General features: G+C 37.4%; 1 protein-coding gene across 1 annotated transcript; it reads right to left on the bottom strand.

Moving 5' to 3' along the window:
• Positions 1-340: 340 nt before the first annotated feature.
• ALG5 (ALG5 dolichyl-phosphate beta-glucosyltransferase) lies at positions 341-24,537 on the bottom strand. Its single transcript, XM_067291294.1, has 10 exons — positions 24,388-24,537; positions 23,278-23,449; positions 21,935-21,981; positions 21,168-21,236; positions 19,580-19,672; positions 17,787-17,900; positions 16,406-16,465; positions 12,868-13,019; positions 2,730-2,815; positions 341-1,649 (listed from the first exon to the last, which is right to left on the bottom strand). The coding sequence occupies exons 1-10, from the start codon at positions 24,451-24,453 to the stop codon at positions 1,537-1,539; spliced, it is 972 nt and encodes a 323-aa protein (XP_067147395.1). The 5' UTR covers positions 24,454-24,537; the 3' UTR covers positions 341-1,536.
• Between the last annotated feature and the right edge of the window lie 14 nt (positions 24,538-24,551).

A 24,551-nucleotide genomic window follows, 5' to 3' on the forward strand; every position in this document is an offset into this window, starting at 1 on the left:
AGATGTTTACTTATCACGGGGAAATAATGCATCACCTAAGCCTCATCATTTGAAAAAGGTGAACTATTTCAGTCAAAATTTTGAAGTACAATTTTAAGGTAAAACATCAGGAAAATTTAAGGGAACTGTTTTTGAGAACTGGCTGACAACTTAATTATGGGCACAGCTATCACTCTCGAAGTCTGATCAGAGCAATTCACTTTACCAGAACTGAGAAGCTGGTATTTTAATCCAGCAATGGCAGCAAGGAGTCATGTGATTGATTCTGCAAAAGTGAGAGAGATGTATGTGGAGTAGGCAGAATATCAAAGAGAATGAAGCCTACAAAATAAACTGAACGTATTTTTTGAGAATTTATTCCAACACTTCAGTTTATAGAAAACTGAGGTAACCTTAATAGGAGCAAAACCCAATATTGCGTAATAGAGTTGGCAGAAGGAAGAAGAGAAATTACCAATTAAATATGCCAAGATAAAACTGTACCCACTTCATGCTTTAAGCATGTTCAGATTTGTACATGCTTCCAAAAGAAAGACAAGTTTAGTTTGTTGGCAGTCCACAGCTATATAGTTTTGAAAGCATTATTTAAAGTTGTATTCTGTAATAGGGTATGACATTACTAAGAAAAGATACTTTTTCCCCCCTCTGATCTCATTTGAAGCATGAGAACTTCAAATTGGCATTGCTAATGCACAGGCCCCCAATGTACACTGGGTCTCATTTTCGTATGCTCTGAATTACTTTTCCATGCCCTTTTTACTACAGATTTGGAGATGCCAAGGACTCCTAGCCTTGAACATACAGTATTCATTAGTATGCAAGAAACAAATCTATTTATAAAAGACAACATTTTAAAATGAAATGTGCTTTCTCTTGAAACTTCTACAGTCAGTGGAGACAATCTAAAGTTTGATCTCAGACAAACTATTTTGGCTTCAGACAAGAACATTTGGAATGTCAAGAAACTACTGAAAGTTCTTAGAACAGCCTTATGAACATTATTTTTATAACTCAGGAAAACCCATTAATGTTTCCCATAACATTGAATCTAAATATGCATCAGCATGAAGTATGATTGATCATTCCAAGCTGCAATATGGCTGTAAATTTCCATATACTACAGAAACAAATGGTTGTGGCCATTTACAACAGACAGAATATTGCACCTTGTAGAATATACAATGCCTCTTTTCAACATGTACGAATTTTACTAGTAGGAATTCTGAATGTATGATGAGACAAAAGCAGATGTATTTATTTATGTGAATGAATTTATATAAGACCTGTTGAAGCTACTATTCAATATAATAAAAACCTGATTACCAGATAAAGAAAATCTTTTGAGAAATGCTTTCTCTTTTCTAAACATTATACAAGTTCCCCATTGACAATCTTATAAAACACATACATGTTGCAGAAATGACGCATACAACAGGAGCAATGAAGATTACCTCAGCTTTCATCACCATTTTGCTTCATTGAAACTGTTCACATGTTCCATTAAGTATAATAATACATTTGGAGAATGTAAATAACCTAATTATATTTTCTTGTTTCAAGCTGCCAGGCACCAGTCATATATCGCAGTCGTATAAAAAGAAGATCCCTGCCCATCTGCAGCCAGCTCCAAAAGGGAACCAGCTTAGAACCTGTGATTAATGAAGAAGAAAATCAGAAGGACATTGTTAGAAAAAATGAACATTGGCAAGACACACATTTAACTAGTCATGAATCTCTGCATTGTCAGTACATTCAGCTTAGACCTTAATTTTAATAAAAATTTATACAGCAAGAATTATTGCCTTATAGTAATTACATCATACAATGAGTGGGAGATTCTAGCTTGGAAGCAGTGCAGCACAGTAACTCAACACATGCCACAGAATGTATATGGTCTTCTCTGCTGGACAAGGTTTTGTTCAGGTAAATAAGAACCTGAATGCTAATAACTAGGCAAATTGTTTCTGAGTGACTTGGGAGACTTACAGCAATAGTACAAATGCACCAATCTTCAGGTAATGTAAGGAACCCAGACCATTAAACTAATTTCTTTTCCATCTCTGCTAGCATTCATGCCAGGTGCACCAAAAGAAAGCATTCCCTTTTCTAGTAAAGTTGGCTGAGGATGTTCTGTACTTGCTTGCTTGCTCCTGTTCCCCCCACCCCTCATCACTGTTGCAGTTTATTATACTTTTAGTTGTTCAGGGGTTGTGTTGTAGAGAAGAAGTCCAGGTTAAAAAAATTAAATGAAGAAAAAGGAATAGCACTTGATGGGAAGGGATAAATGAGCTGAATAAATGAAGCAGTCAGCTGGAGACAAGTACCTCTTCAGCTGGCTTTACTACTAAGAGGTACTTGCTTCCAGCTGCCTGACAACACAACCCCTGAACACCTAAATGTAAAATGCTTCCTGCACACAGGTCTTCTACAATTGCAGTAATTTTGTTAGGACATTACAGCAAGAGGATGTGCCAAAGAAGTACTACTTTGCCCTAGCAGTATAATTATGTACATTTGTCTCCAGTGGGAATGCACAGTTTCTCTCCTTTGCTGCTACTCCTGTGCCTACAATCCCATGCCTTGTCCGTAAGGCTGGCAAGGACACAAAATTGGACAGTCATATAAGGAAGGAGGTTGGATAAAATCTGACTCACTCTGGGAAGAGACTTGGATATTTTATTCTGGATTGACACTTAAGAGATTTTATAAAATATAAACAATTTAATTACCTTCAATTTCAGTCCAGTTGACAGCAACTTCTGCTATAGGTATTCTCAAGTGCTGAGCTATATAAAGAAGTTCCACATCAAATGCCCTGAAGTAGAACAGGAAATAACAAATATGGTGATATTTATTTTCAGAAGAAAGATGGTAGCACTGTCAATTAAATCTCTAGCCTGATACAACTTAAAGCGCTTGGTGCGCAGCTATGAAATTGATACCAATGCTCTAAAGGTCAGATGCACATGAATGGGAAATTAGTTATACGACTGAATGACTCAGAAAATAGCCAATATACATATGACAATACTTCACTGCATCCTGTTTTTAAAGGTATGTGTTATGCAGTGCTCAGACCACTGCTCGCTTTCCATTTAGTCACAACCATGATTTAGACATTTTTAAAGACCAAGGCAGTCTAATGTGCAACGTCAATCTACATCTCTAGCACCTTCATCGAAGGGGACTACCTGCTGTGGCTTTATGATGATTTGATGCTTTCTCCTTGTTTTCTCTAAGTCAAGAATAAAGGCAGCAGCACATAAGTGATCTGAGAAGGTACTCTGCAGTAACAGAGCCTGAATAACAGTTGTAATTTAGCCAGTGACCATTTAACATATAACACACAAGCTCTTTCGAGAAAGAGGACCCAAACCTCTCTTCTCAAAGCTAATGCTTTAACAACCAGACTTCGCAGTCAGGTCCTCTTTCACTCACCAGTGAGTTTTGAAGATTCTGCCACATAGCTAAACTTCATCAGGAAGCTGAAGGGCTTCCTTTTCCTTCAGAACATGAGGTATCCTCATGGATATGGCACCCTCAAGGGAAGCATGAGATGTGAATTTGAAATTCCTTATGGCAAGAAGAGACAGTCTACAGACCTTCCCTTTTACTGTTAAAGCGTTAGTTCTGCATGTACATGAGTGCATCCAGAGACTATTTGCTGTGGCAGGGAATATGTTTTGATACTGTCGAAACCTAAGCAAACCAGCTTGACACCTCGTAACAAAAAATCCTGAGGAAATCAGGTATAGCTAATAGGGGAACCTGCCTGTGTACGCTTGTAGCCAACAGTGCTGCAAAAAAATGCCTCCCTTTGGAAGTCACAGTAGTTGAATGCTCATATGTGGAATCAATATTACATAAAAAGGATGCACTGCTAGCACTAAAAATGTCAGGTGTCTAAGAGAGTTTCATGCTCAGAGTACCAGATTCATTTAGACTGCAGTTTGAAGTTTAAATAAAAAAAAAAGACAGGTAGAATCTCAAACACGCACAGCCTCTCCAACACATTTCACATTGACTCAGGTCTCATCATAGTGTGACATGAACTTATTTCACTGGCAAAGCTGCCTTAAGCAGTTCTGACCTTCCTTCATCCACTCTCTCTTCTGCTTTGACCTCTCATTTTTGTTGGCACAACTGTTTGTAGGCTGTGCAGCAATGTGACTTGGGGAAGAGAACCTACACAGGCAGCCAAGCTCTGCTACCCCCCAATTTGTCAAAATATGCCTTAATTCTCTCCGTTCTCTGCACAGAGAATTGTCTATTCCATTCTTTCAACCATATGCTCAACTTGATCTTCAGGATCTGAGGCACTAAGGCATTTGATGTTACAAAAGTGCTTTGGCAACCACAGCTTATATTCTTCATGTAGAAATCAACATGTAAAATAATCAGTAGCTACTATTGACAAGGGAAAAAGCAAATCACAATTATAAAGTTTTTGGTTAGGTTTCTTAAAATTATTAATTGCTAGGTCTTTATTTTTCCCCCTTTATACTCCTCAATTGCCAGTAGGAGTGTTTCTGTTTCTTAACTGATTTCTAATCATTAGAATTTAAGGCACATGAAAAAAGTCTTTTGCCACTGGAGAAAATACATGCAACAGAAAACTAACATTATTCCCTCATGCTTCAAGTGTTGCTCGGATTCAAGTCATTAGTAATCCCTTTGACACAACTATGGAACAGAAAGGTGAACAGGAACCTTCTGATGAAATTATAACCAGTCCAGCAGCAACCTGAACACACACTGTATGTGCATATTACAGGAAAACTACTGCTATCACTCTGGACCACATTAAAAGATGTAAAAGCAGTGTAAATAAAGGTTATCTACAGAGACTACACAATTGTTTTGTATAGAGAATTTAGAACCTCTTTGTAAGTCTGATTTTGATTAGGACACAGGCCTTTTAATTGCCACAAAACAGTTACAGGAATAAACTAATGTTTTTTCTCAGTGAACTGCATCTGCTCCAAGTGGCCTTGCTACTTCACTGTTTTTCTTCCAAATGAGGGTTGAATATTATTTTATTAATTATGCCATGGTCTCTTTTACTGAAATTGTATTATTTGTTTTTTTGCTGACATTTTACATTCGTAAGCCAAAAAACGTGTACACCTTTGAATGTCTATGAGTCATGTGTATTAGAGTAAATCTAATTTTGTAATACTACTTAACTGACTAAAAATCTTAAGAGACACAGAATATTTGTCTGATGAATTATACTATATGAGCTGCTCTAAAAATATTACTTCATAAAATATTAGCCTAGTGAACTAATAGTCATTTGCAGCAATTTCTATGGATAACCAATTACTGGAATGTCAGCACATACAAAATACATCACAGTAGAGCAACATTAAATAGTTTGGTGAACTACAGTGTTCAAAGTAAAAGATGAACAACACAGGAATGAATCAGGTTGAACACTGACATCAGTTACATGTGGCAGCCATCTGCATAATGGTGAACGTATCCCGAAATTTAAACTCCCCTACTCAAAGATGAAAGGAAAAAGACTCCTGTAACATACTGCTGGGATACTACCCTGCCACCTTCAGTGTACCCAATATGTGCACTAGAAGAGTTAACAGGGGAATACAGGTTGCAGTATATTCAGTACACTGATGGTATTACACTCCTATTGCAGATACCAGATCCAGATAGTACAAAAGAACTCAGTTTCCATATTCGGGATTTAAGTGTGGGTATGTCAGCTGGAGCCTATTCTAGAGAAGATCAAAGAAACACTAGTGGATGAGCTGGTGAGTGCAATACAAGTGTTTGACATGAAGCAGCAAGTCATCCATTTGTGACTACCATGTGACAGAACCACTGTTGGAAATAGCAGGGAATTATTCACACCATGTATTTCAGAGGCTCATGCTGTAGACGGTGGAAGTAAAAGCCTCTGGGCAGGGGGAACACAGTTCAGACTATCTTAAGTTTGAAAGTTAAGCACTTTCCTGATCATATAAAAAGTTCAGGCTCCAACTTAAGCACCTGAAGTTAGACACCCAAAATACACGGTGCAAACAACTTCCCCATCTATTTCTAATAGTGGCTCTATTATGTGTTAATTTACACAAATATGAATTGTAAAATACAGAAAGGGGAGAACTTTTTCATATGGTTGTGTTTAAGCCGAGGAGTACTTTTGCTTAAGTTATAATTTAAGACTATGCTGGCTAAAATTTGGTTGAACCCCAAGTCAGTAGGGTATTTAACTGAATTCAACCTTTTTAAAGCGAACGCTTAAAATGTTTCAGCTTATAAAATATCTATACTGCAAACTTACTCTGTATTTTGAAATTGCAGTTAGGCTTTTTTGGTGGTGAGTCACCACTGATACTAAGTGTTTCAAATTCCAAAATCAGGCCTTCAGCTATACTGTTATAACAGGAATTTAGACTTTCTACAATCAAAATGATGTGTTCTTCCAGCAGACTCTTGAAGTGGGGACACAACTTTCAATGGCCAAAGAGTTTTAAGAATGAAATATGCTGTCAAGAGGATTAAACCGCCAATACAGTTGTAGTTCTACTGGGGCTTTTGAAAGCCCACATAAGCCTGCCAAGAGGAGGACTTTTTACTTCAAGATGAAACAGACATAGTTATAACAGCATGATATTTTTGTGTAGATTAGACATTCATAAACAATTCTACTGGTCATGCAGAAAACCAGGAAAAAACAATTCATTCCACTGTTCGTGTTGGTCTAAATGGCCAAAAGAATGGAAAAAAATCCCCACTGCTACAGGAAGCAGATTTATATAATATGAATGTTGATTTTTCTGTAATTCTTATATTTAGACTCACATTTAGAGATTAGTGACAAATTACAGAAATAAACATTAATATTTTTAAAAATTCACTAGCTCAGTACAAGTGTGAAATAGAATGGCTTGTTCACTGCACGTCATTTTTATAGACAAACGTAATAACCAAGATCTTTTTTCTTTTTATCCAATCAGTGATCTGCTGATTTGCTTAAAATCATTATAAATTGTCAATCACAAGACTGTGCCAATCAAGACAGGACTAGAACTGTGTTTGAAATTTCCCTCATTTGACCAATATTCCAGATAGGACAGTAACCGCTGCCATCTCTAGTTTCCTTATGTAAGGAAAGACATTTTCAGGCTAGAAGAAAATTTACCGTATTTCTCCTAGTCAAAAGAAGTCAATGAGAAAATTTTAGATAGGAAAATTCTCCCAGTGAGGCCATCTAATTTTCCAGTTTTCCTCCTGTGCATTATAATTCAATATAAAAAAAATTACATCTTTCAGGTCAAGACTGTAGATGCAGAAACAGAGCTTCTTTTGGAATCTGGAAGTGAGTAATTCCAACTGTCTCTATTATGCTTTTAAAATATCCCTTTTAATTTTCTTTTAAGTTTTAATTTAAAAAATGTGCTCCATCCATTTCTGAAAAATAGATTAGTGGTGTAATCAGATTCAGAACCTAAAACACAAAGCATATGCTCTCTGTTCAAAAGGTTGCTCATTTCAAACTAATGTCAAAACTTTGCTATTTAGAAAGTAAATTTCAAAAACATTTGGTTTATACTGGTATGTATACAGCCAGCTTTCAAAAGGGCAGTTAAACAAAAAAAAGTCAATGAAAATACCAAAAGAAAAAAAAAAAAAACTTATTTAGGATGTGATAATGATTTCTTAGTATCAAAAATATACTTTCCAGCATCTATTAATTTTCAAATGCTTTCCAAATTTTAGAGTTAGATTAAAAAAACCCTTTTGGAGATATCTTGGTCTCTCTTTGGAAGTATTGCTGCACGGCCCTCATCCCCTAATGAAGAAATACCTTTCCTTGTATATTTCAGTTTGCTCTCAAGATTCCCTAAATATAGGCATCTACACACCAAATTCCACACAGGAAGTAGACAACTGTGCTCTCAAACTTCTAGAATTTTTAACATTAAAGAGGTGATATTTAATTCAACATCAACTGGAAGAGAAAGAACATGCTGAAAGAAGAAAAAATTGGAGACATGAGCAAACAGTTTTTCATTCCTAATCTAGCCGAAATAGAGTTATTTCTTGGTGATTGTGAAACTGTCAATGACACACAGAAGATCATATAAAGGACAGTCTTGACATATTCCCCTCTTTTGCATATGAAAGGCAAACATGGAAACACAAGGCTCCAGTTAATAGGTGGTCCTGATGAAACACTGAAAACACCATAAGCATTTCTTTCTGGTGTCTCTGATAGCAATTTAAATGTGGAAACTTAAAATTTTTTCAGCCTGTCCAATCTAGCAGCAGGATAGCTATGTTGTTTACATTGACATATTTATTGCCAGGGTGCAAGCTTCCAGGAAAGAGAATGTGCTCCCAACACTCACTCTTTGAGTGAGGTATGTTAACAGCCTGCTGAGAGACATAGAAATAAAACTTCTCTTATCTCTTGGATAAGTGTTGCTCTCTCTTTTGGAGAAGTATTGACAACAACCAACACTTCAAGGCAATCTCCTACTGCCCAGTGCTAATTCAGCATGTGCGGTCTCTTGTATGCAACAAAATCTACTGAATTCCTTCATCTAAAGGGAAGGATTCTTTAGGCTTTGCCTACAGAAACAACTGCCACTGTCAATATAGTCACCAGTCTTCCCCCTACTCTACTTCTTTCAGGATTTACTGCATGGTTTATCCTTTTGATAAAATGGAGGCACCAGTAAGATGAAAATTTTTTCTTGAGATATTACTACACTAGGAGAGTGGAATTTACCTTGCTGAACTTTATTCACCTGCAGTACAGATACTTACCTATGCACAAATTATCTAGACTCCCTTTATAGTCAAGGGCAGGAAACAGGCACTTGTAGGCTGCATTTCATCTGGCATATTTTAGACGTCTATATTAAGATGAAATGAATTACACCCTCCTTCCATTGCTTGTGATGGCAGACTAAATAACTAGTAGATACACTCAAGATGTGATGAGGCAAATCCTGTCCTTTTTAGGCACATATTTATATTCTAATTGAACTATAAGCTTAAAAGTTCAGGGCAGGGATTATTATATAACCAAATTTATAGCCATTTTATATTAACACCATGAACAAATATGTTATGCATTAATGTTTGGTCTAAGTATTTATTATGTTCTTGCATGAGAACTCGCTTAGATCATTAATACCTCAAAAAAATCTGAACTTGACCGAACCTCAAGCAGAAAGGATACATGAGGCTTCCGCAGAAGCTGAATGGCCTTTATCCTCTCAAACAGCTCTCCACACATGCAAGTCCAGCAAGGGGGGGCACTGCAGAGACTAGATATAGGCGGGGTTATGGTTCTCAGATGGATATGACCTTATTAAATGCTGTTTGTTTGTTGAATACTCCCCAGCACTCTCCTCCATTACCACAGTATCTAAGCACTGACCACACTAAACTGAATTTTTTCTTTCAATACCTAACAGAGTGCCACTTCCCTAATGGGAAATTAACTAATTTCTTCAGATGTCAGAAAGACACCAATGTAGTGGAGCAGAGATGGTAACAAACCCAGACTTCAGAGTCTCTTGTCTAGTGACAAGAAAGTGGTTTCTCTCCAATCCCCAGCTGATGGTCTCAGTATGGATGAGTTGCTGTGTGACCCACTCAAGGACTCCCTACTGTTCCAAGTCAGCAGAAAGATAACAGACTACTGATTTTATTAGGCAACTGTAAGAGGGGGCTATTTTAATTCTCTTACATCTTCACTCAAACTCATGACATGTACCAAAACCTCCATGGCACAAAGTCAAAACAGTTTTTTTTTCTTTACATATATATTATGCAATGGAAATGTATCGGGGCGAGTTTTGCTTAAAATAAGTTTTCATTTTGGGATTATTTCAGAATATTACAATACTAAATACAAAGGAATTTGATGTATGGTTCTATGGGATGCATTATGTTTCCAAGCAAGTAAATAACTGAACCTACTAATGAAATATGGAATATTTTGTGATTTAACATAGAGCAAAACTTAGCTTTCTGGGAAGGAGAGAAAAAAAAAAAGACAACAAAAAGCCCTACCCCAAAGCCTACCCGGCTGCTCTCAAGGAACAAAGCAAGTTGTTCTGTAAGTATTAGGATTAACAAATTCTTGTTTCTTACACACCTGATAGCCCTACATCATTTCCCACTGCAATTATCCCAGCTGCCCTCTCAACACCACAGACATTTCACTTATGACTGCCCTTTCCTCTGATACACCCACTTTCCCCACATTCTCTTGCCTCCCAATCTGCTAGTTTATTTTCAGGTCTCCCAGATAATAACTGGAAAAGGTACAGCACTCTGTTTCATGTGCTGAAATGTCAGCTTCCAGTTACACAGGCTGAATGGCTAGCTATGAATCTAACAATAAGTAACTTTCGAGTCTGTATTGTAGCCTTTTCTTCAGCAATGCACTGATCTGAACCTCTCTCCTCTACTTGGCTTTCAGCTTCCACCAAACTTGCTGAAACTTTCCATGTTTGAGATCTCCACTGTTCTGTCAAATTTGGTTGAAATTAGACAATAGGTATGAAAATAAAGGGAGAGGAGCACAGGGACTGGCTGATGGACAGATGAGGAGAAAAACAGATAATACAGTGCCTGTTTTGGCAGAAAACTAAACCAAACAACAACAACAAAAAACCTTACTGTTTTAGGCAAATTTGTTGCTTGGAAGTATTTAGAGAGCTGTTTTTTGGAAGAATTTGAGTTGCCCTTTTCTTCACTAGCAAAGTAAACATTGTTCATCACCAACCAGTAAGTCACAGATAAATATGAAAACATTTATGGGATTATTTTAAGGATTATTATAAATGAAAGAGCAAGAACAGAAGTTTAATTTTGCAGCAGCACATATAAGCACAACAAATTGGCACACCAAAACCTGAAGTTCTGGTGTGTTCCACACTAGCAATAAAACTACTATAAAATGAGTTAGCAATATCCCTTTTTCACTGCTTCTATTCCTGGATAGTGGGGTGCAGATAACAATGTACAGCATATAATCAGTTTTGCTCTTTTGTTCCTTTGTTGCTAAAGAATCTTAGAGTGGCAAAAGAAAGTCTGTTAAAGGATTTTTTTTTTAATTTAATCTGAATGTTTTATTGAGTATGGCTGACCAATAACTAGAGTTATATTCAAAATTGTTCAGTTTCAGAGTAAGACCGATGATTGCATTTTTACTGATTAAGGTGATTATCCTCATTCATTTCTTTCAGTATTTCTTCTTGAAACAATTAATTCAAAAAAGGCAGTAAAGTTAAATAACAATTTTGAGATGTGCACTTTAGGGCTTTGAATACATGTTTAGCCACATATTTAGAAAATTCTGGAATATGAAGGATTCAATAACAGTTTACACAGTTTTATAGATTAAGCTTGAAGCATAAATTATGTTTCTGCTATAGTTTTCCTTAGGGCAATTACCAAACCACTCAGCTAGGAAAGTGATTTTTCCGAATGCTGAGTGTCCACAATTACAGACTGAATTCAACAAAAGCTCTGTATTACACACCAGACTTGTACACCCAAACACTACCTTTGCAAACCCATTCTGAAAGAGCAACACAGGTTGGCTATCACTATCAAAACTCAAGCTAAAACTAGATGTATTGGCTTGGACTAGGATTGTGGGATCATACGCATTTTTGTATGGGAACATTGCTCAGTAATTCTACTCCTTGCCAGCAAACAGTACTCTGAGAGAGATTTTCTTGGATGAACACAGTAGTTTGAAAAGATTTGATTATACTTAATTAAGCCTGGGAACTGTCACCATCCTTTTTAGCAATAGTTGTGGTGTAGAAAATTTACAGAAATTATGGTATTTATGTGGAAACAGCGTTTCATTGTCTTAACAGCAGTCATCACTATGTCAATATCATAAGGAACTATTCTAGCTAAATTATAATGAGACAGCTCTAAAGCAATTCGAGCGGTATACATCATTTTCTGCTGTCTTAAATTTATGAGATTTATCAGTAGCCCTCTCTTATTAAAAAGGAAATAAGGAAATAAGCAATGAGTAGGTGTTTCCTTTCCCTTTAAGCCTTCTGTGACTACAGCAACTTATCAGATAGGGATTTTAGGAAAAATACTTTGGTTCGTATGCACTAATTGTGAAGTTGTATTGCATAGAAATAGACTAGTCAAAGTTTCGAATTGGGCTAGTAACTCTCTCAACTCATATCATTATAAGAGGTTCTCTCCATTCCTTACATTGCTTGCATGGCTTGTATCTATAAAATGAGAGAGGAATCTCTGAAGTAGGGAAATGACTACAACAGAACAATAAAATGTTGTTTGTTTAGGGTTTCTCCTTGGGGGGGGGGGTGGTGAGGGAAGACAAGAGTTCTTAGAATTTTGTTTGCTCCCTTCTCTAAACCAATTACCTCTTATAAGGCAAAAATAAATGTCCTTCTTCTGAGTATTACACAACTTTCTATACCACATGCCAAAGTAAATGAGCTTGCAAGGAGTCAACTGTCACGATCCAAAATTTCAGTACTGCAGTCTTACAAACCTTCTCATAGTTTACCTTGAATTCTATTTAAAAGCAAAACTTAGTAAGCCATCTCTTCTCCTATCACAAGAGATTGAACTCAAATACACGACAATTTCCAAAAGTGTATCTTAATAACAGAATTCCTAGCAAATAGCAAGATATTTTAGCATAACAAGAAATCTAAAGTGCCACACAAGTAGTACTATAATTTGTTAAGACCATTGAGCAGCTAGGATTTATACATAGACATGACATGCTTTATTGTAAATGTTGATGTTAGCTTTTCAAAACTACATTTAATTGGGGGGCAGGGAGAGTGAGAAAAAAAAAGAAAAGGCATTTACCAGCGTTCTATATGAAGAGTTGAAAAAGTCTGTGCAGCAGCTTCTCTGGTTAAAAGTTTAAATCCACACTGCGTGTCCCTGATCTCTTTGACACAGAGAAACCATACAAGGAAATGGAACCCATACATAAGAAGAGTTCGGAAGTAAGAGCGCTGTGAACAAAAGGCAAGAAGTTAGATGGCTTCATTTATATGGTGAGCAAAAAGTTTGAAAAGAGCTGGCTTAAAAGACAATAATTCTGTTTTGTAACGGCTTTCAAAGTTTATGAACTGTTTTTGTTTGGCACTGGAACAAAATCTGAACTTTTCAATTGTTACAGCAAAACAGAATCACAGCTGAAAAGGAAGGCTTGCCAGTTAAGCCCATGGGTAGGATACCGGCCTAGAATATGAAAAGTCCAAGGTCTTGGCCCTGCTTTCCTTAATTCACAGCACCTTTTCATTTTGGATAATACCATATTAAGTAGAGTAGGAATCTGAATTTCAGGTCATGAATGGGACAGTCATAATGTCTTCTCTGTGATTCTCTGGGAATTGGGGGTGCCAAGATGGGAAGAATGAAGGAGGAGGGGAAATTCATACTACATCCTCTACGTGCTACTTAAATGCTGTTTGTTTTTCTGTCTAGTCTTCTGTTTTCATAAAACTTTGTTGAACAGGTCCAACAGATTCAAAAGTTACCATGAAAGATGATGGAGAACAAACCCGGCAGGACTGCATAAAAACTGTTTTTCCTCAAGAATACACACTAAAAACTAAACAGGTTTCCAGCTACTGCTCTAACACAAAAATTAGAGTTTTATATTATTCCTAAAAACACCAAACAGAAGCATCCCTTGTTGTTTGCAACACAATTCTTTCATTCAAGATCCAATGATCTTTAGAGCTTACACACAGTGTTAAGACACTTGGGGGAATGCAATTAGGAGACTGCAGCTTTTTGCAGTATATGATGGACCAAGCAACAAACAGAATCAAAGTAACAGCTGATATATATGATATTCTTTCATTTTTTATTTCCAGCAACGATTCACAGTCACTTCTGTTCTTTTGCAAAGATATTTAATGTTCCTGGTAAACATTTTCCCAGTCTACTCTTTGGTTACACTTTTGTTCTTGATGTAATAATCATATGGTATGTTTGCCCATATAAGCCAGAGGCTGAACTCTGGGTTTGAAGATGTCCTTCCTAGGCTTGTGCAGACAGCTTCTAAAGAACTATAACTTAGATCCACAAATCACTTAGGAACTCACTGCAGGTCTTAAGTTGATTTTAGGTTCTTGCATCCAAGATTAGAAGCTAAACATGCAAAATCTTTGGGAGCCAACATTTTAGCTGGTAAACATCTCTGGATGATAAGAGATGCCTTTAAAACTACTCATTACAAATTTCAGTTGAAAAATGAGAAGATGTTCAACTTATTACATAATAGCCTAGTGCTGAGAGCACTTACTCAGGAAGTGAGACTTCTCTTTACGGACTTCCAATTTTTCCATTGGCTTAAGAGAATTCAAATTCCTATCTTGGGCCTCTCAGAAAAGCATTCTAGGACCAGGGTAACAGCAGGTCTGGTGTGGACTCTTTGCCTCTTTTGGTGAAGGTGGACCACCATGCAACCACAAATGCAAGGCTACTAGTGCCAAAAGGAAAGCAGCAAGAGGTTGTATGACCGCCATCCAATCAAACTGTGCACTTCATGAAGAGGAGCTCCCAGGTTATGTTCATTGCTCCAGGACTACTTATGCATATCATACTAAGGACTCACTAAAATACATTAACAGTTTTGTAAACAGAACAGAAACCTTGATCTCAAGAGATCAAGTTTAAGGGTGAAATGCTGGTCTTAATCATAAATCCCTTACAGCTACACATCACAGCATCATTCTACTGTTCTAGATACTACTAAACCCAGAGAGAAATCCTGATCTCTCGAAAACCATTCTGTAATTTTTATACCTATTGCACTACAAAACAGATTCTTTTCAATGTTAGAGTGGTAAAGGCAGTCTTTTCTTTCTGGTCTAGGGATATCTAGGGTGATGAAACGGGTTACATATTTTAAAGAGCAATACTACCTAAACAGTTAATGATTCTTTTATGATAAAGTCAGAAGTAAGGGGAGAAACAAGAAGCAAAGGAGAGGCACACACCTCCTGAAAAATCATATTTTTGCCTTAAGAAAAAATTCTGCTCCAAATACTCCCTCATCTGGCAAGACTTTCAAAGATGGAAAGAGATATGAATGCATTGTAGAAATTTTATTTATATCCAAAGCCTTAAAATGACCACACAATGAGAGATGTTTTCTGGACTCAAATTTACCAGCTACATGCTCTACATGTACCAGCAACATTTCTAGGATACGCTGACTGTGCAGCTAAAATTAATGCAAAGAGTGTATTCTGTGCTATAAGCATGTAAGTACCACATCAAAGATTTATCCTCATTTCTGAAAAAGATGAAGGGTTTCTTTTTTGTGAGGATGCTAACATTCAAACACTACTACTTATAAGAACTTTCTCCAGTGCACTGTAACACTCCAATGCTACCTGATAAACCAGAAGAAAAAAATTAAAAGATATAACAGGGGTTGAACACCACCAGTGTGACTTCTCTTGGACTTTTGCAACTATTTGAGTGTTTGCGTATATACTTTAGAAAGATTTCAAGTATTAAACATCAGTATAAACAAAGCTTACTCTTGAGAACATTCAACATGAGCACATCCAATGATGCTGAAGACATTAGTCCAGCAATGTGTCTGTTGCAATATGAGTTCCATGCCTGTGCTTTGTCAGCTACTGTCTGCCAAGACATCAGAAAACCAGATGCAAGATAAAGCCATGTGCCTGTGCATCACTGTTTATTCCACAAGAGCCACATACTGAATAGTACTGTCTGTGCATTCAAAACTCAAAAATTTCACTATGAGTAACACAGAAAAATTACAGCATTTTGCTGTGGATTGAGATACTCTTCAAACAGTTTATTGCTAAGTATCCCTAATTCAGTTTGAACACGTCTCAAAATCTGCGAATCAACAAGCTCTTGCACTGGAAGTGAATCAATAAAAATCGTCAGTTGTCTTTTACCTCAGTCCCAGTATTGGCAAAATACGCACACACATGCGCAGAAACCATTCCAGTGTAGGAGCTTTAACTCATCAGTAAAACAACCATGAACTCCTACAGATTGTGCCTAAAATTTTACATTTAAATAACACGAAACAAAAATGGTTTCTTGCTACCAATTATATCAGGGATTTGAAGTCCTGCTTGTAAGATGTTCTCAACTAGAAAAATTAAATCCTTAAAATTGAAACAGTAACTGAAACCAGTGCAAAGTTGGTGATGCCTGAAATCTAGAAGAACACATCCTTTGTATATGATTGAGTATATGCTAGACTTATGACAAGTTTTCCCTACTTTTAGCTTCCACTCTTTTACAAATTCTTATTATTTATTTGTAAAATCTGAATAGTAGAATCAAATAATGGAAATGTCTAAGCACTAGTACTCTGCAGGAAAGGGAAACATACCTTTGCTATTGATTCCTTCTCCAGATGAGCTCTAGAACCACAGGAAATAGCCATCTGGTTCTGCACAGAAATACAAATTTAAGACTTGTCAGTTAAACTACTGTTTGAGGTTCCCCATGAAACCTTCGAGAGTGATTATAGATGTATAATAAAAACTTCAAAGCAGTACATCTTTCTGCTTCCTGTAGCTGCACTTTTTATACTGCTGGATTCTGGGGCTAAAATAAATCTTTTTCCACAATTAACAGACCAGCTAAGGTTTATTGCATTTTGTACACGGCACATATAAATTACTGCAGTTTATTCATGTCTGGTTCAGCTTACATTGTTCCTCCGAGGTAGGCAGACAGCAAACGTACTGAACAGCACACATAACATTAAGTGCCTAGGCATGCTTAATGCATATAGGTATGTTTGCCCTAAACATTACACTGTGAAAGGGATAGCAGAATGTTTCACTGATGTATTTTCAAACAAATAAAATGCCATGGTATCAGTCAAAATACCATCTCAAATTAAATCAAAAGAGATGATCCAAATGGAAGATTTAAAATTATTCTCATGCTACTCCTTCTTGCATAGGATACCTCAAACCTGCTACATTTGGGAGCATGTGAGAGATGCTGGAGAACCAGCAGCTGCTGCTGTCTTGGCAGTGGAGCATCAGGGAAATACTGCCACCCTGTGGCTCTGCGACTTGGGGTACCGCTTTCTTCCACACTGGCACACCTGTTAGATATTCCCTTGGAAGGCTGCATATCACTTTCTGCATTTTGGAAACTAGCTAAAAAGTACTTCATTGTTCTGCCTTTAAACACTAGGTCAATAGAAGTAAGTCTCAGTTCTTTCAAATCAAGCACCTGAAAGATAACAGCTATCCAGGGAGAAGCTCTTATTTCACAGTGTTTTGTTTTTTTTTTTTTTTTGGTTGCAATAGAAGTTCTTTACAAATAATGTGATTAAACTGACAACTCCTAGAAAAGAGAATCTATATAAAATAGGGTGAAATTAAGCTGCATCTTTAGAGCTAAATAGGATGACATCAGATGAAAATAAAATATAAAACCCAGCTAACAAACCAAAAAATGTTTTTAAGTGAGTAGGCAACACATGGCATTTATACAGAGTATAATAACTACAAACGAAAAATGTTAAATAGAACATTATGTACTGCACTGAAAGAGGCACCATGAATGCAGAGGAGGTAAGAACTCAGGGGAAGCTATCTATTGACAGCCCATTGTTGCAATTTCAAAACCTCAGCTCTTCAGAATGTATCTAAATTTTTCACTGGATCTCAATGAACTTAGGTTAAAGGGAATTATGACAATCAATCTATATGCACGTGTATTACACTAAAACCATAAGAACTTGTACTCACAGGCCACGGCTGAAGATTTTGTAGACCTTCTTCTACTTTTTCAATATCTGGAAATTTTGTAGCTCCATCTGCATCAGCCATCAGAATTTTTTCCCCCCGAGAACTAAAGACACCCTGCAATTGAAACAGTTAATAAAAAACTACACCTTTTAAATCAGTATTTGTCATGATAAGCTAGCTGCAAAACATTGCAGAAACTTAGTGTAGTAATTGGAGTAGTAGTATCACAGAAATTGAACACAGCAGGTGATTCTTAATATTCTGCTACTAACTACAATTAATTAATTTATATTGCAACAATGCCTAGAGACTTCACATACTGATCAGTGTTCCACAATGATAAATAATGCATAAACACAGCAGAGTAACAGTCCCTCTCCTGAAGAGCTTACAAACTAAAAGCTTTGCAAACTAAAATCCTGAGAGATAACAAGTTAAATATACAGTTAGCTATACAGGGAAGCACAAAGAAGCAGTGATTAGCAACTGTCGCTGCACTGGATAGCTTTTCTTTGTCATCTGAGCTATGCTGCTTTGTCAGTCTAGTGCCATGGAAAGGAGGATGCAGTGCTACCTTCTAACAGAGTTTCAACAGTAATGAACAGAGAATACTTCTCAAAACTAATTTAAAATAAAGCACAGTGTCATTGCAAATGACCTGTGACAAAGAAGATCTTGTAGCTTATTTTGCCATATTCTTAGTCAGATCTTTGACAATTTTTGAAGGGGTCCAAATAGGAAAACAGTATGACAGTGCTTTTGGCAAACCCACTAACCGAGCACATGTGATTTAATAAATACACCCACTCTACATTCTGCAATGTAAAACTATCACACAGTCATTCTCCTTCTCCTAGAATAACTGAAAAATGATATTCCTTACAAGAACTCAGTACTTTAATTTTATGTGTTCTCTATTTCCTATAGTTACTGGTGTTTCATAAGAAAACCCTTGAACTGACCCATTAAACATTTAAGCTTTACTGAGACAGTCAGTGAAGGAAAAAAAGAAAAAAGAAAGAAAAAAAGAAAAAGATTTTTGAAATCATAAATTCAACACCTAATTAATTCTAAAGCGTGCAGTTGTTATTAGGCTAGTAGAGGCTGTGAAAACCCATAAATCATACCCACCTCTTACTAAAAATAACATGGCATTTACCCTAGGAGGGAACGTTCCTTTTAAATTTGTAACAGTTATTTTATTGGACATGATGATTTTATGATTTTATACAAAATCTATGTGCACATCAATACGTGAAAGCATGAAGTGTGCCCCTTCTACCATCAAGTGCAGTTGATAACACTGGACTTCAGTGAATATGAACTTTCTTGGAGGAAAGTGCTAGTTCATTAGCCATTTTTTAAAGTTAGAACTACAAGCTGGAAAGCAATGTTTGCAAATTGAGCTGTACTTTCTTTACAAAAGTTTTATTTAAATCTAATTTTTTTTGTTTTTGCTTTTTAAATGCAGGGCTATTTCTAAGCAGAACTAACAGGAATATGAAGTTCAAGTCCAATACTTAAAAAAACAAAACAAAACAAAACCCTTTTGAATTCTCATATGAAAAGAATTCTTCGTTACTGGCCTTCCCAGGTAGAGAATATTGTTTTCAAGATCTAAAATAAGCTTACTTTGTAAAGTGTTTTTGCCTTAATTTATGGAGCCTGTTCTCAGTTTTCCTATAATCATTTTGTTAATGTATTAAATTCAAAACTTCCATCAACACAGCTGTATCACCTGCATATGGGGCACAACTCGTTCAAATAGAGAAGGAGATGAAAGCATCAGTTACCATCCTGACTGCTCCTCCTTTCCCTCGATTTTTTACCAAAGAAAGCACTCGCACTTTGTCGCTTCCATATTTCTCGCAGTACTTCAGCGCAACCTAACAGACACAAAAAAACAGCATAAAACAAAAACAGGAATCAAGGTAGAAGTTTTCATTTGCTCACCATTTTTTTTAAAATTCAATAGCACAGAGTTATAGTCACTTCAGTCTGCACAAATATATTGCCCAGAGATTGCTGAAGTCTGTTCAGGAAAATAAAAACCAGTTCACAGTGAACACAAGACTGAAAAAGATAGTCATGTTCAATAAGAACAGGATATTCCCCCTAGATCCTGTTTTCCCTGTCTCACCAAAGTCTAAAAACCTCAATACTGATGTAGTTTATATAATACTATCATAGGCCTTTTATATTAACACCTATAGCTAGTCGAAGAAATATAATTTCCTACTAGTGCTACCTATTTCCCATTTGTTTCACTGTCATCTGTGGTTTGAAGAAAAACTTCAGAAAGGTTTAAAATCCCATTCACACTGCAGGGATGTGCACTTTTGGTCCATGCTGTGAGGAAGAAAAAACAAGAGTTTTCTCCTCTAATCTTTTCCAAAGGTTGCCTCAAATCCTTGCAAGTTCAGAGATCCATGGCGACTGTGGGCTGTTAGAAATGATGCTAGAAGGAATGCAAGGAAGACAAATATACATGCACAATCCTTAACAGACAAGCTTAAGGGAAGGAAATGAAAAAGCAGCACTCATGTTAGTAGCTGACCCAAGCATCCATCAATAGTTAAACAAAATTCAAGTTGGTCAGCCTTCACTTACACTGACATTCATCAAGTAGAAACAGAAGAATGCAGAACTATTTTGAAAATCACTACCACTGGCAATGGGATTTTTAAGTGAACAATTTCATGATCACAGCAAACTATGTTATAACATATTAAAAAAGACTAAAATGACAGTTAAAAAGAGAAGCACAGAGAAGGATGAACAGGCATTCTTGAAAGGGGAGAAATTCTGAAAAAAGAGTGGAAATTTGGAGAGAAACTCTCCGCCCTAGGCTTATTGATGCTGTCATAAGATAATGAATTACAAATTATAATGTTCTTGAGGTGACACTGTGGAAGTGGTAGTGTACTTGTGGAGCTGTAATGCTTTGGAATATCATTCCATGAATGGTATGGGAAAAGAGCTACAGAACATGTTGGCCACTCTGTCCATTACAGTATAAATCAGCTATTTTGAAAGGCTTCTTAGCTTCACTAAGCTTAGTATTTGCATCATTATGCACATGTAGAATATTTCAGATGAAATGTGATGAAGTTAAAAATAGAATTTCAGCTGCAGGAAAGCGGCTGTCACATGAGCCAATCACGAATAATAGCATTTGCAAAAGAGTTAGATGTGTGTGCATGTGACATCTATATGCATGCAGGATAATGACAGAAAGTGTTCAGAAACCAAAATTTTAATTACCAAGTAGAGAAAATTATTCGAGTACCAAAATGTAAGGACAAAACATTGTTATGGTTCACAAATGCAGTATATAAACCCATACATTCAATTACTTGGTAAGAAACTGCTCTTTCTTACCTTTGTGGTTTGATCTTTACTACCATCGTCAACCACTATTACTTCATAAGTGAATGAAGGATCTTGCTTCTGAAAATAAAAAAAGAAACAATGCATTTGATACAGCCTTTTCAGTAGGTAGCACATCTCTCAAACATCAGTGTTCTTTTCTCCCTAGCACCTTCTCATTTGTGTTTACAGACAGGCACCAATATGATGCGGTAAATTTGTTAAGATGGCAATTACAGTTGAAGAATTTTACCATTTAGATGTCTGCTCCATTACCATTAGCTTGTCATATTTTTCCTCAGCTACCATCTAGCACTGAAAAATCAATTTATTGAAAAAGGGCATGTGAAAGATCAGAACATCACTGTTAAAAAACAAACAAAAACCCAACAAACACCCCCCACCCCACCCCCAAACCTTCATAATGGGCTTCCTAACCAGATAACCAATCCTAACAAAGAACAAATGTTTAAAAATATTGGAGGCACAAACCAGGTTGTAGTTTAGAGAGTTAAATTCTGGTTAATTCTTAATTTCTATCTTGGATACATATCTTGCATGTAAATTTTTGTCATAGTACAATAGTTAATTAAATTTTTACTTAATTAAAAAATACCTTCCAGCATTCAATCCTAAAATAACTGACAAGAGACAGAGGCATTACTTCTAAGCAGCTAAAGTTATGTTTTAACATATAACAAAATAATCAAGTGACTAGATCACAGACTTGTACATAATACACAGAAAAATAGTGAATTCTGAATGCAAAATGAAAATACCTGTCTTTTTTCTAGATAATCCAAAGCTTCATCCATCATAAGAGGCACTACAGAAAAGGTGGAGGAGCTCAGGTTAGTAGATATAACAAGCTAAACACCAAGACCACCAACGAGCACACGCGCAAGCAAGCTGACAACAACTGCAAAGCTAAGGAGAGCAAGCTGCTTCATTCATAAAACACTAACTTCAGTAAACAAATTTAGCACCCACAATTCTAAGTCCTGTCCTTTCTGAATATGAAAAGAATAATGAAAAAATCCATATCTAAGGGGAAATAAACATTTCTTTGAAGATCAAAACCAACTTCCTATTTTGAAATATGTAATCCTCTAGATAGTATTAAAGAAAAAAAAACATTAGCTGTGGTTCATCCTGCAAACCAGTGTTGACTAATCTTTTGGTATTTAAAAGAGGTGACAGAATTCAGCAAGAGAAATTTCTAATACTAGTCAGTATCATGTATTCTCTTACTAACGCTGCTGGCCCAGATGCTTTAGGCACCTAACAGGCACTACTTTTGCAGCTGATTTATCTGTAGATTAGAAAGATATTCAATCTCATGGTGGTCTTTGCAGTATATGCTCATTCCTGAGCACATCTCAGGTGATTATTCTATCTCTGAAAAGAGAGAAGGCTACATGAAAATCATGTGAAATGTATTAAATCCTTGCTCACAGAAAGCGAGTGTCTGAGAACCAGGACTGTCATCAGTCCCTGGAATACACTGGACTCTAGAAAGTGCCAGGGCTACCCTGCAGTCTAGGCACACATTATTTGCCAACATCCCTTGTCACAGAATCCTGAACAGCTCAGTATTTTCACTTCACCAGGAAAGGGGATGACAATGTGTGCTACCATGTCAACCACAAGTAGACCTTCAGAGCTTGATGCTTTCTTATCCCATTAGAAAGCCTTCACCTTTTAGCACCATATGAATGGCCAAGCCAAAAGTCAAACAAAAACCCATGAAGTCATCCTTTTTCTGCCCGAAGCTGCTGCTGTTTGTTTCAGAGTGGGAAATTCTCAAATCAAGTTTAAAAGTCCTTTTCTACTTCTCTACTTACAACATCTACAGGGGAATAAGCAGCTACTTTGTTGTGCTTTATTTTAATATAGAGCATTCTTACAACTAACTTTTGTTGCTAAATATAGCAAGAGGCAAATTATACAGTTTCTTAATTCTGAAATTCAATGTACTTGGACTGGTTTCTGGAAACTGGGCACAACATTGGACACATAATCTAGCCTGCCAAAATCTACTGCTAACATAAACTAACCTCTGCATTATTAGAGTAATAACAGATAGATTTTCTTCTTTTTCTCAAAACAAGAAAAATCTTACACCGATCTTCCTCATTGTATGAAGGCACAACAACAGAGAGCTCTCTTGTAGGGGGATCATGTATACTTGGTACAGATTCTTTCCTGCCTTCAGCAGTTATGAAGAACTTCTCTTCTTCATGTCGGTGAAGGGTTGGCATTTTTATGGCAGTTATGTGAGCAATCATACAAATCTGTGAAGAAAAAAAAACCCCAAGAAAGTCTTTGAGCACTGTTTACAGATTAATGTTCCATTAAAGGTTTGTCCAGCTGTTGCAATATGCTACAACAGGAAAATCAAATATAGTTCAGTAATGAAGTGGCTTAACGATGCAGTATTTCATCTGCTGACCATATCATGCAGGACCAAAACCTTCTTATGCTGCTTGCTTACTCCATTTTACCTAATCTGGACACAGTTAGTATCACTGGCTTGTTTCTGTTTTCAGCCGGAAAGCACTTCTGAAGATGTGGTCCAAGCCCCACTATACCTTCTCCAAGCAACCTGTAATAGCACTAGCTCACGCTGCCTCCGATTCCACACAGAGCCACTGAAGCGGATGGCATTACTCATGAGCATAGCCAGCCACAGTTTGCAAAAATCACTCTTCTGCCTAGCTAAAATAAATCACTAAAGCTTGCTTTCTGAAGCACTTTTATTCGGAAACAATATATACACAGTACTCCTGATTAGCAGCAGCATTTCAGTTTCCCAGCATCACAGGTCTCAAACTTGCATCATAGTTTATTTACCCAGAAAGAGCCAACATCCCTAAGTGATTAAGATGCAAAAAGCATCACCAGGGTATTCTACAAGAAATACGAAACGAGTAAAAAGCACTCCATTTTTAGCTCTTTTACAAGACGTTACAGCAACGCGGCTGGCGAAAACACACAAAAATGTTCAGAGCGAAGCCGCTGCCAGCCGCTGCGGAAACAACGTCCTGCGCAAGCCGCCCCGCCGCCCGCCCCCGGGGCCGGGGCCGAGCCCTGGCGCCTCCGCCGCCGCGGCAGGGCCCGGCCCCGCTGCACACAGACCCGGCCGGGCCGGGCCGAACCGGGCCGGGGGCGGAGCGCCGCCTGCCGCCAGCCCCCGCCGAGCCGCCCCGGCGCCGCCCCCCGCGGCTCTCACCAAGACGAGGGCGGCGGCCGCCAGCGCCGCCAGCGCCGCAGCGGCTTCGGGCAGCGGCAGCGCCATGGCCCGCGGAGGGGGAGGCAGCGGCGGCGGCGCCCTATCGGGCAGCTCCAGCGAGGCGGAAGCGGCCCCCTCGCCGCCCCGGCGCCGCCGCCAAGAGG

This window comes from Apteryx mantelli, chromosome 1 (assembly GCF_036417845.1).
Source record: "Apteryx mantelli isolate bAptMan1 chromosome 1, bAptMan1.hap1, whole genome shotgun sequence".
Taxonomy (NCBI): domain Eukaryota; kingdom Metazoa; phylum Chordata; class Aves; order Apterygiformes; family Apterygidae; genus Apteryx; species Apteryx mantelli.

What these genes read in the sequence shown, in the direction of transcription:
- ALG5 (XM_067291294.1), bottom strand. Translation starts at nt 24,453, where the DNA reads ATGGCGCTGCCGCTGCCCGAAGCCGCTGCGGCGCTGGCGGCGCTGGCG. An exon ending in AAAATCTTCAGCCGTGGCCT is followed by an intron (nt 16,466 to 17,786) that starts GTGAGTACAAGT and finishes ATTTCTGTGCAG; the next exon opens with AACCAGATGGCTATTTCCTG. An exon ending in ACTCTTCATATAGAACGCTG is followed by an intron (nt 2,816 to 12,867) that starts GTAAATGCCTTT and finishes GTTCTACTTCAG; the next exon opens with GGCATTTGATGTGGAACTTC.